The 14804-nt window shown below is 43.9% G+C and overlaps 1 protein-coding gene across 1 annotated transcript in view; it reads left to right on the top strand.

Moving 5' to 3' along the window:
* Positions 1 to 14804, top strand: part of LOC106582129 (unconventional myosin-XVI) — a 174611-nt gene that overhangs the window by 79532 nt on the left and 80275 nt on the right. The window contains 7 exon segments of the mRNA XM_045704630.1: positions 760 to 831; positions 1014 to 1155; positions 3406 to 3478; positions 6661 to 6813; positions 7089 to 7289; positions 7411 to 7486; positions 10438 to 10625. Coding sequence (XP_045560586.1) covers positions 760 to 831; positions 1014 to 1155; positions 3406 to 3478; positions 6661 to 6813; positions 7089 to 7289; positions 7411 to 7486; positions 10438 to 10625 — 905 coding nt within the window.

Raw genomic sequence — 14804 nt, 5'->3', positions numbered from 1 at the left:
CTGTTCCCTCTCATGCTGTTACCATTGTGAGAAGAGGACCCATTACTCCCTACATTACAAGACACAACTACACACGTGTTACCCTGACCTCACAGAGAGTGTAGACAAATTATGTCATCTCCCACACCAAAACAGGGCGCTCTCAAGGAGACGTGAGGTCATTGGGATTCTGAGTTCCTGTCACACTGTTTTTGTGCTAGTTCATATGCCCTGAGTCCAAGGATGACTAAGGGCTGCCAGCATATAAGCGGTGATGAGTTTTAGCGGAGATCGACTCGTCATGTCGGCTCAGTGATGTCAGAATGAATTAAGCAGGCTGGAGCGAGAAGTGTTGCTTTGATCAAAACAACTGGGAACACCGAAATATCCGACTTCAAAGTGTTCGAGACAACTGGGAACTCTGAAAAAAACGAGCTCCAACATGGAAAAATAGTTTTGAAAGGTCATCCAACTCAGAATTCCAGGTCGGAAACTCTGGCATCATTCTAGAGCTCTGACTTTCCGACCTGAAGATCACTGATGTTATAATTTGACCTCGTTTTTTCCCGAGCACCATCAGTACTTGTCAGAGTGTGACACGTCATATTTGAAACTGTTTTTGTCTCTCTGTGAGTGACTGAAGTTTAGGCTTGAACTGAGTATGACCTTTCCACCCACTCCCTATCTCTGTTTTCTGTTCTTTTATCACTTTACTTATTCACTTTCTCTTTTCTCTCTCTCTCTCTTACTCTCTTTTTTTCCCCTTTTCTCTCTCTCCAGTATCTGGAATGCTACAGGTGGGTTCTGATGACCTGAGTTCTGCCCTCACCTCAGATGTGCAATACTTCAAAGGTAATCACTCACCCTCTGTCCTCGTCTTTTCCCCAAACATTGACTGACTTCACAATGACTTCACAATACAAACATACTTCCCATCTGTAAGCTGAAAATAGGATTTCTATGGTAACCATTTGGATGTCAGACCCAGGTCACCATGGCGTGTACCCTCTTGTGTACCCTCTTGTTTCCTTCAGGTGATGTCATCACACGGCGTCACACGGTGGAGATGTCACAGCACTACAGAGACCAGCTGGCTAAAGCCCTGTACGGACGCCTCTTCAGCTACCTGGTCAACAACAGCAACTACTACCTACAGGGACAGGACGACAGCATGGGGTAGGGCAACGTGTGTGCGTGTGTGTGTGTGTGTGTGTGTGTGTGTGTGTGTGTGTGTGTGTGTGTGTGTGTGTGTGTGTGTGTGTGTGTGTGTGTGTGTGTGTGTGTGTGTGTGTGTGTGTGTGTGTGTGTGTGTGTGTGTGCGTATCGTAGGCATGTACATTTTTCATTGTAAACACTACAAGGAATTCATTGACAGCCAGCACAGATACCCATTAAAAACCTTCTGTCATATGTCCATCATCACAGACTCAACAATAGCACATGCAAGCCTGTCAGAAAGACAACAGTGATACTATCACTCATAACATATCGTTTACACTGGAGAGTTGGAATAGTTCGCATTTTACGTACTAACACACGCAGAGTTGACTTGGAGACCACACACACACAGCGTAGAGGTGGAGGCCAGTGGTCTTGGTGTGTTGATGTTTTTCAGCCTTATCGTCATGTTAGATAAGCACTATTATCTTCTGGAATGTATTTTTTTGCATTGACCCTCTCACTCTCTCTCTCTCTCTCTCTCTCTCACACACACGCATGCATGCACGCACGCACACACACACACACACACACACACACACACACCAAAATATGCAATAACTAATATACAGTGCCGTCGGAAAGTATTCAGACAACTTTACTTTTTCCACATTTTGTTGCGTTACAGCCTTATTCTAAAATGGATTAAATAAAACTATTTCCTCATCAATCTACACACAATACCCCATAATGACAAAGCAAAAACAATTATTTTGAAATTTTGGCAAATGTATTTCAAATCAAAAACAGAAATACCTTATTTACATAAGTGTTCAGACCCTTTGCTACAGTATGAGACTCAAAATGGAGCTCAGGTGCATCTTGTTTCCATTGATCATCCTTGAGATGTTTCTACAACTTGATCAGAGTCCACCTGTGGTAAATTCAATTGATTGGACATGACTTGGAAAGCCACACACCTGTCTATATAAGGTCCCACAGTTGACAGTGAATGTCAGAGAAAAAACCCTGTCGAAGGAATTGTCCGTAGAGCTCCGAGACAGGATTGTGTTGAGGCACAGATCTGGAGAAGGGTGCCAGTTGCCTCCATCTTTCTTAAATGGAAGAAGTTTGGAGCCACCAAGACTCTTCCTATAGCTGGCAGCCAAGCCAAACTGAGCAACCAGGGGAGAAGGGCTTTGGTCAGGGAGGTGAACAATAACCCAATGGTCACTCTGACAGAGCTCCAGAGTTTCTCTGTGGAGATGGGAGAACCTTCCAGAAAGAAAACCATCTCTGCAGCACTCCACCAATCAAGCCTATATGGTAGAGGGGCTAGACGGAAGCCACTCCTCAGTAAAAGGCACATGACAGCCCGCTTGGAATTTGCTAAAACTCTCAGACCATGAGAAACAAGATTCTGGTCTGATGAAACCAAGATTGAACGCTTTGACCTGAATGCCAAGCTTCACGTCTGGAGGAAACCTAGCAGCATCCAAATGGTGAATTATGGTGGTGGAAGCATCATGCTGTGGGGATTGTTTTTTAGCGGGAGACTAGTCAGGATCAAGGGAAAGATGAACAGAGCAAAGTACAAAGAGATCTTTGATGAAAACCTTCTCCAGAGCTCAGGACCTCAGACTGGGGCGAAGGTTCTCCTTCCAACAGGACAACGACCCACAGCCAAGACAACGCAGGAGTGGCTTCAGGACAAGTCTCTGAATGTCCTTCAATGGCCCAGCCAGAGCCCAGACTTGAACCCAATCAAACGTCTCTGGAGAGACCTGATAATAGCTGTGCGAGAATGAGAGAAACTCCTCAAATACAGGTGTGCCAAGCTTGTAGCGTCATACCCAAGAAGACATAAGGCCGTAATCGCTGCCAAAGTTTCTTCAGCAAAGTACTGAGTAAAGGGTCTGAATACTTATGTAAATTCGACATCAGTTTTTACAAAAAAATTAAAAACCTGTTTTTGCTTAGTCATTATGTAATATTGTGTGTAGATTGATGAGGGGGGAAAAAAGTCATCAATTTTAGAATAAGGCTGTATCATAACAAAGTGTGGAAGTCTTCAAGGGGTCTGAATAGTTTCCGAATGCACTGTATATACTTCAGCGAACACACACACTATTCCATTCATTCTAGCCACACCATTCCAAATCAAACCTACACGAGCAGGGACACACACCAACATTGCCTCTGAGGAGCTGTCACACTGTTTGTGAATTCCTTCTCTGATCTTTCCCCTCCTCCACAACTCTCCCAAAGAGATCCTGCTCTTGAGATTGGAATCCTGGACATCTTTGGATTTGAGGAATTCCAGAGGAATGGATTTGAGCAGGTACGTTAATTTCACAACTAGGTTAACTCTTTGAGACCAGGACCACAGGGCAGTGTTTATTTTATGGTCCTCTGTAGCTCAGTTAGTAGAGCATGGTGCTTGTAAAAGCCAGGATAGTGGGTTTGATGATTGAACTTTGCTTTTGGATAAAAAAGCTGACAAAATACCTTTGACTCTGTGTCTCCCCTGGATTAGGCCCACAACAAATAGCCTGTGTGTGTGTTAATGATTCACAACAACATGTTATTGTCATTGCCCATGTCTTTCTTTCAGCCATCTCTCTCTCCCTCTGTTCATAAATCTTGTGTGTAAAGCCTTGGTCTCTAGGTCTTATGGACTTCTCCACTGTACGAACAAGGATCAGAGAGTTTAGCTGGAAGTCTCTATATCACTGTGTGTGTGTGTGTGTGTGTGTGTGTGTGTTGGAAGTGGTAAGATGTCAATTGCTTTTCTCTCAGGATGTTCTTTAATCCGAGCGGAACATTGGAGGTGTTCAAGGAAATAAGTGCTTACCCATGCTGCCCTCGGCTTTCCCACACTCGCCTTGGGACCACCCCTGATCAAACCGTGTGTGTGTGTGTGTGTGTGTGTGTGTGTGTGTGTGTGTGTGTGTGTGTGTGTGTGTGTGTGTGTGTGTGTGTGTGTGTGTGTGTGTGTGTGTGTGTGTGTGTGTGTGTGTGTGTGTGTGTGTGTGTGTGTGTGTGTGTGTGTTGGAAGTGGTAAGACGTGAATTGCTTTCCTCTCAGGATGTTCTTTAATCTGAGCGGAAGAGGGGGATTCACAGATCTAACCTGACAAGGGAGTCTTAGAAAGAGAGAGAGAGAGAGAGAGAGAGAGAGATGGAGAGAGGTGTAGGAGAGATAGATGGGTAAGAGTGGATGAAAGAAAGAGACGGGTAGACATTTATTGGGGATTAAACATCCCTCTTCCCCCGTTCTCCCCCTCCACCCCCATTCAACCGCTTCACCCCCATTCCTCCCTCATCCCTCCTTCCCCCAGTGTGTTTCCTGTGTTCCAGTGTTCAGGTCCATGTTTGAGGAGACCCTGTCTGTTATTGAAGACAACTAATCACTGGATTACACATTACACTCTGGAGAGATAGGGGAGGGGCAGGTGTCAACAAAACAAGCATGATAATTTAGAGTGTGCATGGCACACACACACACACACGATGCACACACAGATCAGGGTCATTAATGCGGCCTGGGCTTGTTAGAGTTTGTTCGTCAGAGCTGTATTGTACCTGCTCAGCATTTCCTTAATGAGCTCATGCTTTACAGACATCAACACCTGCTGAGACTGACTGACTGATGCTGTCATAGACAGCACTCAAGGACAAGAGAGTAGAATTAGTCTAAAAAAACAATTCAAGTTCAAAGACGACATCAAATGTAAATTAAATATCTCACAATTTAATTATTTCTGTTTCTTACATGTCATTGTGATGTCCAATACATGTTAAAAGGGAATGGAAGCATTTTACAATCTAAACAAACCATAAATGCATGTTCTGGGTGTTTGTCATATAGAAATAGCATCTTTGCATAACTTTGAATATTTGGATTTCGGATCCAATGCTTATTTGGGACTGGGCGCCACCATTAAAATTGGCATGGTAACGACACGAGCTGCAACGTCATGGACTGGACAGAAATATTTGGCACTTTGATTTGTGATTGCTTACAGTAAGGGACAGCTCTCCCATCCCAATATTAAGCAAATGAACTATGAAAAGCAAGAGATATTTGCGTTGAACCCTTAATGCCCATTGTGCAATATACAAGTAACTGCCAAAATAATGAAAACACTTTAATAAATGAGAGATACAAAGTATATTGAAAGCAGGTGCTTCAACACAGGTGTGGTTCCTGAGTTAATTCAGCAATTAACATCCAATCATGCTTAGGGTCATGTAAAAAAAATGCTGGGCAGGCCATTGTTTTGGCTACTATGGCTGTGCCCCCATTGGAGGATTATGCCCCCATCCACAGGGCAGGAGTGGTCACTGAATGGTTTGATGAGCATGAAAACAATGTAAACCATATGCCATGGCCATCTCAACCACCAGATCTCAACTCAATTGAACACTTATGGGAGATTTGGGAGCGTTGCCTGAGATAGCATTTTCCAACACCATCAACAAAACACCAAATGATGGAATTTCTCATGGAAGAATGGTGTCGCATCCCTCCAATAGATTTCCAGACACTTGTAGAATCTATGCATTGAAGCTGTTCTGGCTCGTGGTGGGCCAACGCCCTATTAAGACACTTTATGTTGGTGTTTCCTTTATTTTGTCAGTTATCTGTAGCTAAGCCCTGTTATTAAACTTCTAAGTAAACAATGGCACATTTTATTATAGCAGTACAGTAGCTACAGTAGGCTATAGACATATAGCCGGCTCTTGGCTCTGGATTGGGGGCTCCATATCATGGAGAGGAGGCAGAGCTTTAAAGTGCCAATCAGCAGTACAATAACAAAGCATTCTTCCCACCCCTATTTCAGTAAAACCTGAGGGATGGGGCTGGAGAAATGTAACCACCCTCAGATTCATAGACAGAGCTATGGATGCAACGAATCCATGATATCCATGATATCAAAATTATAGTTTTAACCATGTTCTGAGGCTACATAGTCTTTGGTTACATTTACAAGCTTTACAAGCTTATATTTTGGGTTCTGATTGGATTAGGAAGTTAAACGATGCTCAAGAGGCATTTCTAAGTTATATTCTTCAAGAATTAATGGGAACATATACATTATTTATAATTTATATATTTATATAAGTCCGAAAATGGAAATAACATCTGCTCCTTAAATGTTATTATTCTTATTTCTCAACTCTTAAAGTTCTCTGTTCTAGCACATTTTTAACCAAAGTATTCGTACGGATTTGAGATAGGCATGTGAGCAGTGCGGGAAGTGCTGGTGAGCCATTTAAGGTGATTCATATGCCTATACATCGTTGCGTAGTAGCCTAGGCCTATGGTGAAACCATTGTTTAGGACATTAGGCTTACATGTTACTGTAGCCCTTATCAGACGGCATGAGTTTTACTGAGGGAGGTTGGGTAATGTAATTATGTGTACAAGCACAAGGACCACATCTGTAATTTTAGTCCTGTGTGAATTTGCCACACACCATTTACTTGCATGTTAACTTGTGTGTGTGTGTGTTCCCAGCTGTGTGTGAACATGACCAACGAGCGTGTGAGGCAGTATGTCTCCGAGGTGTTGTTCCAGCAGGAGCAGGCCGAGTGTCTACAGGAGGCCGTCACCATGGAGACGCTCCGGTCACCTGGCAACCAGCCTGCCATTCTAGACTTTTTCTTCCAGGTAATGTTTTGTTGTTTGTGGTCTCCACCACACCGCTGCCTCTTTAAGAACTATGATAACCTCTATAAAAATAACACATATCTCATTCTAGAAAAGGCTTTGGATTTGAGTGTGGTTATATTGATTTTGAGATACAAAGATCAGGTTACACTACCTCCAATCTTAACCTGAAACATTAAGGAGCTGAAAAATATTTTACCCTGCGTCAGTGCACAGTGTACCGTGGTTCTATGCATTCTATATCTGTCTGTGACCCCTGTCCTCCATCTTCCCAGAAGCCTCAAGGTCTGCTGTCTGTGATGGATGAGGAGAGTCAGTCGCTGAGGCCTACAGAACAGACGCTCTACAAGAGACTACAGACACACCTCGAAAACACACCCACACACGGCATCTCCCTGACAACCAAGGACGGCAATGGAAACCCCCCACCCATAGACCAGGGTCCTGCCTTCACTGTGAAACACTACGCAGGCCAAGTGAGTAGGTGTGCACTCACATACACGCACACGCACACAGCAACACACTCACATACAATGTAGACCAGGTGAGTGAATCTGACATTAACATGTTGTTGTATATCTGTTCTCTGATTGGTAGATGGCCTATGACCTCACAGGATCCCTGGTGAAGAACAAGGACTCCCTCCCCCAAAACCTGCTACTGGTTCTGAAGTGTAAGTATCACTAAATATACACACACATGGGTCGTTCCATTTAATTTCGATCAATTTCTGACTGCACCCATTTTGATTTTAAAGAAACCTTGACCATTTTGCGTACCCCACCCTACCATGAGATATTCATGTCTTCATCACTGAAAAATATAAATAGTTGAGTTTATTATCATTTGAAAGCTTACAAACAGGGTTGTCAAACAATTTGATTATTTCTTAACAAAAAAAATAAATCTTTACCTTTAGCATATATTAACTAAACACCCATAAGCTGTAGCTTAGACCCTATTTCACATCATGTGAGGTGTTTGTGTTGTGACTTGAGTGGAAATATCCATTGTTTTAAATTAAACTGTCAATCTTTCATAGGAAACCTATTGAAATCATAGAGATAAATAATAGAATAGACATTTCAATTCAAGATGTCATTCGATGGTGGTTGGACTGGTGGCCATCTTCCTGATAGTAAATTTCAACGGTGTACCAGCTAAATTGTAGTGGTCTGAAGGGATAGGTTCATTCCAAAATTATGTTTCTATGATTGAAATGACATTCACCCTGAATTCAAAAGAATGCTGTGTCTCAACCGATGACAGGCAAAACACAAACACCTCCGACAATGTAAAATAGGGTCTAAGCTACAACATATGAGAAAACATTGAGTTGGCACGTTTTTAGGTAAAACATTTAATACTTTTTTCAATAAATAATCAAATAGTTTGATAATCCTGTTTGTAAAGATAATATAATATCAAATTCAATCGTTTATCTTTTCCAGTGATGAAGACATGGCTGTCTCATGGTAGGATGGGGAATGCAAAATGGATCAACTTTGACCACCTCTATCTCCTGAAGGTTTTGTCATTCAGGTCCAAAAAGTCACTTCCTGACCACTTCTTCCAAACATCTCTGGAAGGGGTACTGTCAGAAAGTGATTGAATTCATATGGAACAACCCAAACACAGCAGTAGTGGGTATATAGTCTATTGAGCATGGCCAGACGTGTGCTGGTGTAGTTGTGAGCCAAACACAGCAGTAGTGGGTATATAGTCTATTGAGCATGGCCAGACGTGTGCTGGTGTAGTTGTGAGCCAAACACAGCAGTAGTGGGTATATAGTCTATTGAGCATGGCCAGACGTGTGCTGGTGTAGTTGTGAGCCAAACACAGCAGTAGTGGGTATATAGTCTATTGAGCATGGCCAGACGTGTGCTGGTGTAGTTGTGAGCCAAACACAGCAGTAGTGTGTATATAGTCTATTGAGCATGGCCAGACGTGTGCTGGTGTAGTTGTGAGCCAAACACAACAGTAGTGGGTATATAGTCTATTGACCATGGCCAGACGTGTGCTGGTGTAGTTGTGAGCCAAACACAGCAGTAGTGGGTATATAGTCTATTGAGCATGGCCAGACGTGTGCTGGTGTAGTTGTGAGCCAAACACAGCAGTAGTGGGTATATAGTCTATTGACCATGGCCAGACGTGTGCTGGTGTAGTTGTGAGCCAAACACAGCAGTAGTGGGTATATAGTCTATTGAGCATGGCCAGACGTGTGCTGGTGTAGTTGTGAGCCAAACACAGCAGTAGTGGGTATATAGTCTATTGAGCATGGCCAGATGTGTGCTGTGGAAGTTGTGAGCCAAACACAGCAGTAGTGGGTATATAGTCTATTGAGCATGGCCAGATGTGTGCTGGTGTAGTTGTGAGCCAAGCATAGCAGGACACAGGCAGACTTTGTGTCAGAGCCAGGAGCAGCTAGCTTACCGTCTCTAGGGCTAATTACTGTGGTTTGCTGTAATTTACATGATGGGCCTAATCAAGGCTACCCCTTCAGAGTTGGCTTTTTGTACCTCTCTCTGTCCCTCTCTCTTGCTTTTGTTCCTTTGTGCACATACGCACAATGTACACACATAAAGATACACATGCACACACATTATGATACACACACACCTTCCTGTTTCACTCCTTTTGGACAGAAACATACATACCCACAAACACTTCCAGCTCAGATAATATGATACAGGCGGCCGGTTGCACCTTAATTGGGGAGGATGGGCTCATAGTAACGGCTGGAACGGAATACATGGAATGGTATCAAACACATCAAACACATGGTTTCTGTGTTTGATACCATTCCATTTACTCCATTCCAGCCATTATTATTAGCTCTCCTCCCCTCAGCATCCTCCTGTGGATACATCTCAGCCCCTCCTTCCCATCCATTTCCTATATACCAAAGGGTAAAGGTGAGTTTAGACTGAAGGGTGTGTGAGGGCGGGGGCTGAGGGTGGGCTGAGCTGTATGTATGGAGAGTGCCTTGTGGGCCTCAGTAGTCAGGTGGTGGGGGTGGAGGGGGATTATGATTACATAAATGAAGAGACAATTACCTCTGGAGCCCACAGTCATTACTCCCTACAACCAGTCTAGGACTCTTGTTAATTTTTCCTTTCAAGATCTCTCTTTCTTTCTCTCTCTCTCTCTCTCTCTCTCTCTCTCTCTCTCTCTCTCTCTCTCTCTCTCTCTCTCTCTCTCTCTCTCACACCACCACACACCACACACACTCCCCTCCCACACACACATGCCTCTCTCAAAGATCTCATTGTTTTCCAGGGCTGCTTCACGTGTTCTTTGGCAGCATGCTCAGCCTACTCTCTTATGGAGCTGATTGTTTACATGGCTATTATTGCTCCATTGCCTCCCCCTCACTTCTCCTCTTTCCTTCCTTCCTTCCTTCCAACCATCCTCTCCTCTTAATCCCCTCATGTCTCCTGTCTGCTCCTTTCTCTCTCTCTCTCTCTCTCTCTCTCTCTCTCTCTCCCTCTCTCTCCTTCCTCCTCTCCTGCTCCCGCTGATCCTCTCCTCCAATCAACGCTCTCCAATTGTCTTCCTCCCTCCTTCCTCTGGACTCCATTCCCTCCCTCTCTCTCTTTCTCTCTCTGTGATTCTCCTGTACAGCCAGTGAGAGTGTGTTGGTGCAGCAGTTGTTCCAGTCCAAGCTGACCCAGACTGGGTCTCTGGTACCAGGCCAGGCCAAGATGGCTCTGAGAGGGCCCAAAGCAGCACTTCTCCTAAACAGGATGTCATCCCCCTCCACCTTGACCCCCGCAGGCCGCGAGCCTCGGAGGTACCTGGACCTCACCAAGGTACTGGACAATGGCTGGTAAACCATATACTGTGTAGCATACCGTACCGCATACACTCACCAAGGTATGGAGGACTAAGTGACATAACCATCACCTTAGCGAGTCACTCAGAGTGTATGCTATACAGTACATGTCATATGGTACATTAGCCTCGTTTTCTTCGGGAGAACTGTACACATTGGGCTCCTGTCACTGAAAACGACATCCCGTATCCCCAAAAACATATTCACCAGCCCTCCCATATATCTATTTCCAATAAACATTTCCCATCACGAAGGCATATCTATAATCTGGAATGCCTTGCCAGTTGGTAATTAAATGTGTGAAAATAAATGTTTTCCAGAGTTTACCAAATTCACTCCGCATCTCCCTAAAGGTGCTCGGGCATCTGAGATCACACGGTAATCTCGCATGGCAACTACTATGGAGTAGTGTGTTTGTGGGTATGTATGTTTCTGTCCAAAAGGAAAGAGACAGGAATGTATATGTATATCTCATTTATAAATAAACTGTATCGACTGGTAAGGCATTCCAGATAATAGATTCTCCTTCAGTGACGGAAATAGGTAAACCAGAGGCCTGGTAAATATGTTTTCGGGGATACGGGATGTAGTCTTCAGCGACAGGAGCAAAGAGGCTAACGTAACATATGACACGTACTGTATAGCATACCATATACAGACATACACTATTCGTGACTCATTAAGGTACATTAAACAAGAGGGTGATACCCCTAACTAAGAGTCATATCTAAACCACAACCTATCCAAACAGTCAGTATGGTATTCATTCAGTACTTATTAATGTCATTTTCCCAGGTAAAATCAATAAGACCCCAATAAAGTACCGCAATCAGTGTGGTAATACATACAAATGAATAAATAAATGATGTGTTCACCGTCATGAACAATAGAAATGACAGACAGCTCAAAGCATCCCTCCTCAGAACATTCTAAATATGGGCACCCCCCTCATGTTGATTGGTGGTTAAGGGAGGTGGGAATCACCAATGGTGAAAGCAGGCTGTGTCCATGTCTGTGACGCACTTAGTCGGAAGCTGGGTGTTCCAATTGGAAAAGCAGCAGCCAGGAGCAGAGGACTGATGGAAAAGCAAAGAGTGTGTGTTTGGAAAAAACATGTTTCCCAAATTAGGCCACTTCCCACCATACTGTTAAATATAGACCTCTGGGAATAGCTTTGTTTGTCCTGTACTGCCAGCTGATAAGAGTAAATGTACACACACACACACACACACACACACACACACACACACAGACACACATACACACAAGTATGTGGTAATATAGTGTCATCATAAATGTTTCTCATGACATTTTAAGGGTTCACAAACCACACACCCTTCTGCTATAAAACATTGTGTTCTCACAATTATGCTAGATTTTATAACTTCAGCTAGAACATCATTTCCCAAACTTGGAGTAAAAATGTGCTTAACAATTCACATAATAAGTTGCATGGACACACCCTGTGTGCAATAATAGTGTTTAACATGATTTTTGAATGACTACCTCATCCCTGTACAATACAATTAATTATCTGTAAGGACCCTCAGTTGAGCAGTGAATTTCAAAAAACAGATTCAACCACAAAGACTGGGAGATGAATACAACTTTCAGCAGGACAATAATCTAAAACACAAGGCCAAATCTATGCTGGAGTTTCTTACCACGAAGACAGTGAATCAAATCAAAATCAAATCAAATTTTATTGGTCACATACGCAAGGTTAGCAGATGTTATTGTGAGTGTAGTGAAATGCTTATGCTTCTAGATCCGACAGTGCAGCAGTATCTAACAGGTAATATCTAACAAATCCACAACAAAACCTAATACACACAATCTAGTAAAGGAATGGGATGAGAATATATCAGTATAAAATATCCGGATGAGCAGTGACAGAGTGGCTAAGATGCAATAGATAGTGAAGGATACAGTATACAGTATATACATATGAGATGAGTAATGTGAGATGTGTAAACATTCTTAAAGTGACATTATAAAAGTGACCAGTGTTCCATTTATTTAAGTGGCCAATGATATCAAGTCTGAAGGTAGGCAGCCACCTCTCTGTGCTAGTGGTGGCTGTTTAACAATCTGATGGCCTTGAGATAGAAGCTGTTTTTCAATCTCTCGGTCCCAGCTTTGATGCACCTGTACTGACCTCGCCTTCTGGATGGAAGCGGGGTGAACAGGCAGTGGCTCGGGTGGTTATTGTGCTTGATGATCTTTTTTACCTTCCTGTGACATCGGGCGTTGTAGGTGTCCTGGAGGGCAGGTAGTTTGCCCCCAGTGATGTGTTGTGCAGACCGCAGTTGCACAGGGCGGGGTCGAGACCCAGGATCTCAAGCTTAATGATGAGTTTGGAGGGTACTATGGTGTGGAATGCTGAGCTGTAGTCAATGAACAGCATTCTTACAAAAGGTTTTCCTCTTGTCCAGATGGGATAGGGCAGTGTGCAGTGTGATGGTGATTGCGTTGTCTGTGGACCTACTGGGGTGGTATGCAAATTGGAGTGGGTCTATGGTGACAGATAGGGTGGAGGTGATATGATACTTGACTAGCCTCTCAAAGCACTTCATGATGACAGACGTGAGTGCTACGGGGCGATAGTCATTTAGTTCAGTTACCTTAGCTTTCTTGGGAACAGGAACAATGCTGGCCATCTTGAAGCATGTGGGGACAGCCGGCTGGGATAGGGATTGATTGAATATGTCCGTAAACACACCAGCCAGCTGGTCTGCGCATGCTCTGAGGACGCAGCTAGGGATGCCATCTGGGCCGGAAGCCTTGTGAGGGTTAACACGTTTAAATGTTTTACTCACGTCGGCCACGGAGAAGGAGAGCCCAGTCTTTGGTAGCGGGCTGTGTCGGTGGCACTGTGTTGTCCTCAAAGCACTCAAAGAAGTTGTTTCATTTGTCTTTGAGCAAGACATCGATGTCCGCGACAGGGCTGGTTTTCTTTTTGTAATCCGTGATTGTCTGTAGACCCTGCCACATACGTTCGTGTTTGAGCCGTTGAATTGTGACTCCACTTTGTTTCTATACTGATGCTTTGCTTGTTTGATTGCCTTACGGAGGGAATAACTACACTGTTTGTATTCGGCCATGTTTCCAGTCAACTTGCCATAATTAAATGTGGTGGTAAGTGCTTTCAGTTTTGCGCGAATGCTGCCACCATCCATGGTTTCTGGATAGGGAAGGTTTTAATAGTCACAGTGGGTACAACATCTCCTATACACTTCCTTATAAACTCTCTCACCGAGTCAGCGTATACGTCAATGTTATTGTGTGAGGCTACCCTGAACATGTCCCAGTCCACGTGATCAAAGCAATCTTGAAGCATGGAATCCAATTGGTTGGATAGACCTAAGCACGGGCACTTCCTGTATTAGTTTCTGCCTATAGGAGGGGATCAACAAGATGGAGTCATGGTCAGATTTGCCAAAAGGAGGGCGGGGAGGGCCTTGTATGCATCACGGAAGTTAGAGTAGCAGTGGTTGAGTGTGTTACTCGCTCGGGGACTGCAATCGATATGCTGACAGAATTTAGGTAGCCTTGTTCTCAGATTAGCTTTGTTAAAATCCCCAACTACATTAAATGCAGCCTCAGGATATATGGTTTCCAGTTTGCATAAAGTCCAGTGAAGTTCCTTGATGACCGTCTTGGTATCCGCTTGCAGGGGGATATACGCGGTGGTAACGATAACAGAGGAGAGTTCTCTTGGGAGATAATACGGTCGGAATTTGATTGTGAGGAATTCTAGGTCAGGTGAACAAAAGGACTTGAGTTCTTATATGTTGTTACAATTACACCATGAGCCGTTAATCATGAAACATACACCACCGCCCTTCTTGTTACCAGAGAGATGTTTGTTCCTATCGGCGCGATGCACTGAAAATCCCGTTGGGTGTACAGCTTGTCCCCAGCTAGCAATGGCTCTGTAAAACAGAGTATGTAACAATACCGGATATCTCTTTGGAAAGCAACTCTTGTCCTAATTTCGTTGACTTTGTTAACTAGGGACTGGACATTAGTGTGTAATATACTCGGAAGCAGTGGGTGATGTGCGCGCATCCGAAGCCTCACTAGAAGACCGCTCCGGAACCCTCTCCTCCGACAGCGTTGTTTTGGGTCGGCCTCTGGAATCAGTTCAAATGCC

This window comes from Salmo salar, chromosome ssa21 (genome assembly GCF_905237065.1).
Source record: "Salmo salar chromosome ssa21, Ssal_v3.1, whole genome shotgun sequence".
NCBI classification, from domain to species: domain Eukaryota; kingdom Metazoa; phylum Chordata; class Actinopteri; order Salmoniformes; family Salmonidae; genus Salmo; species Salmo salar.
Note: the sequence above shows the minus strand (reverse complement) of the source record. Positions and strands in the feature narration are given on the sequence as shown.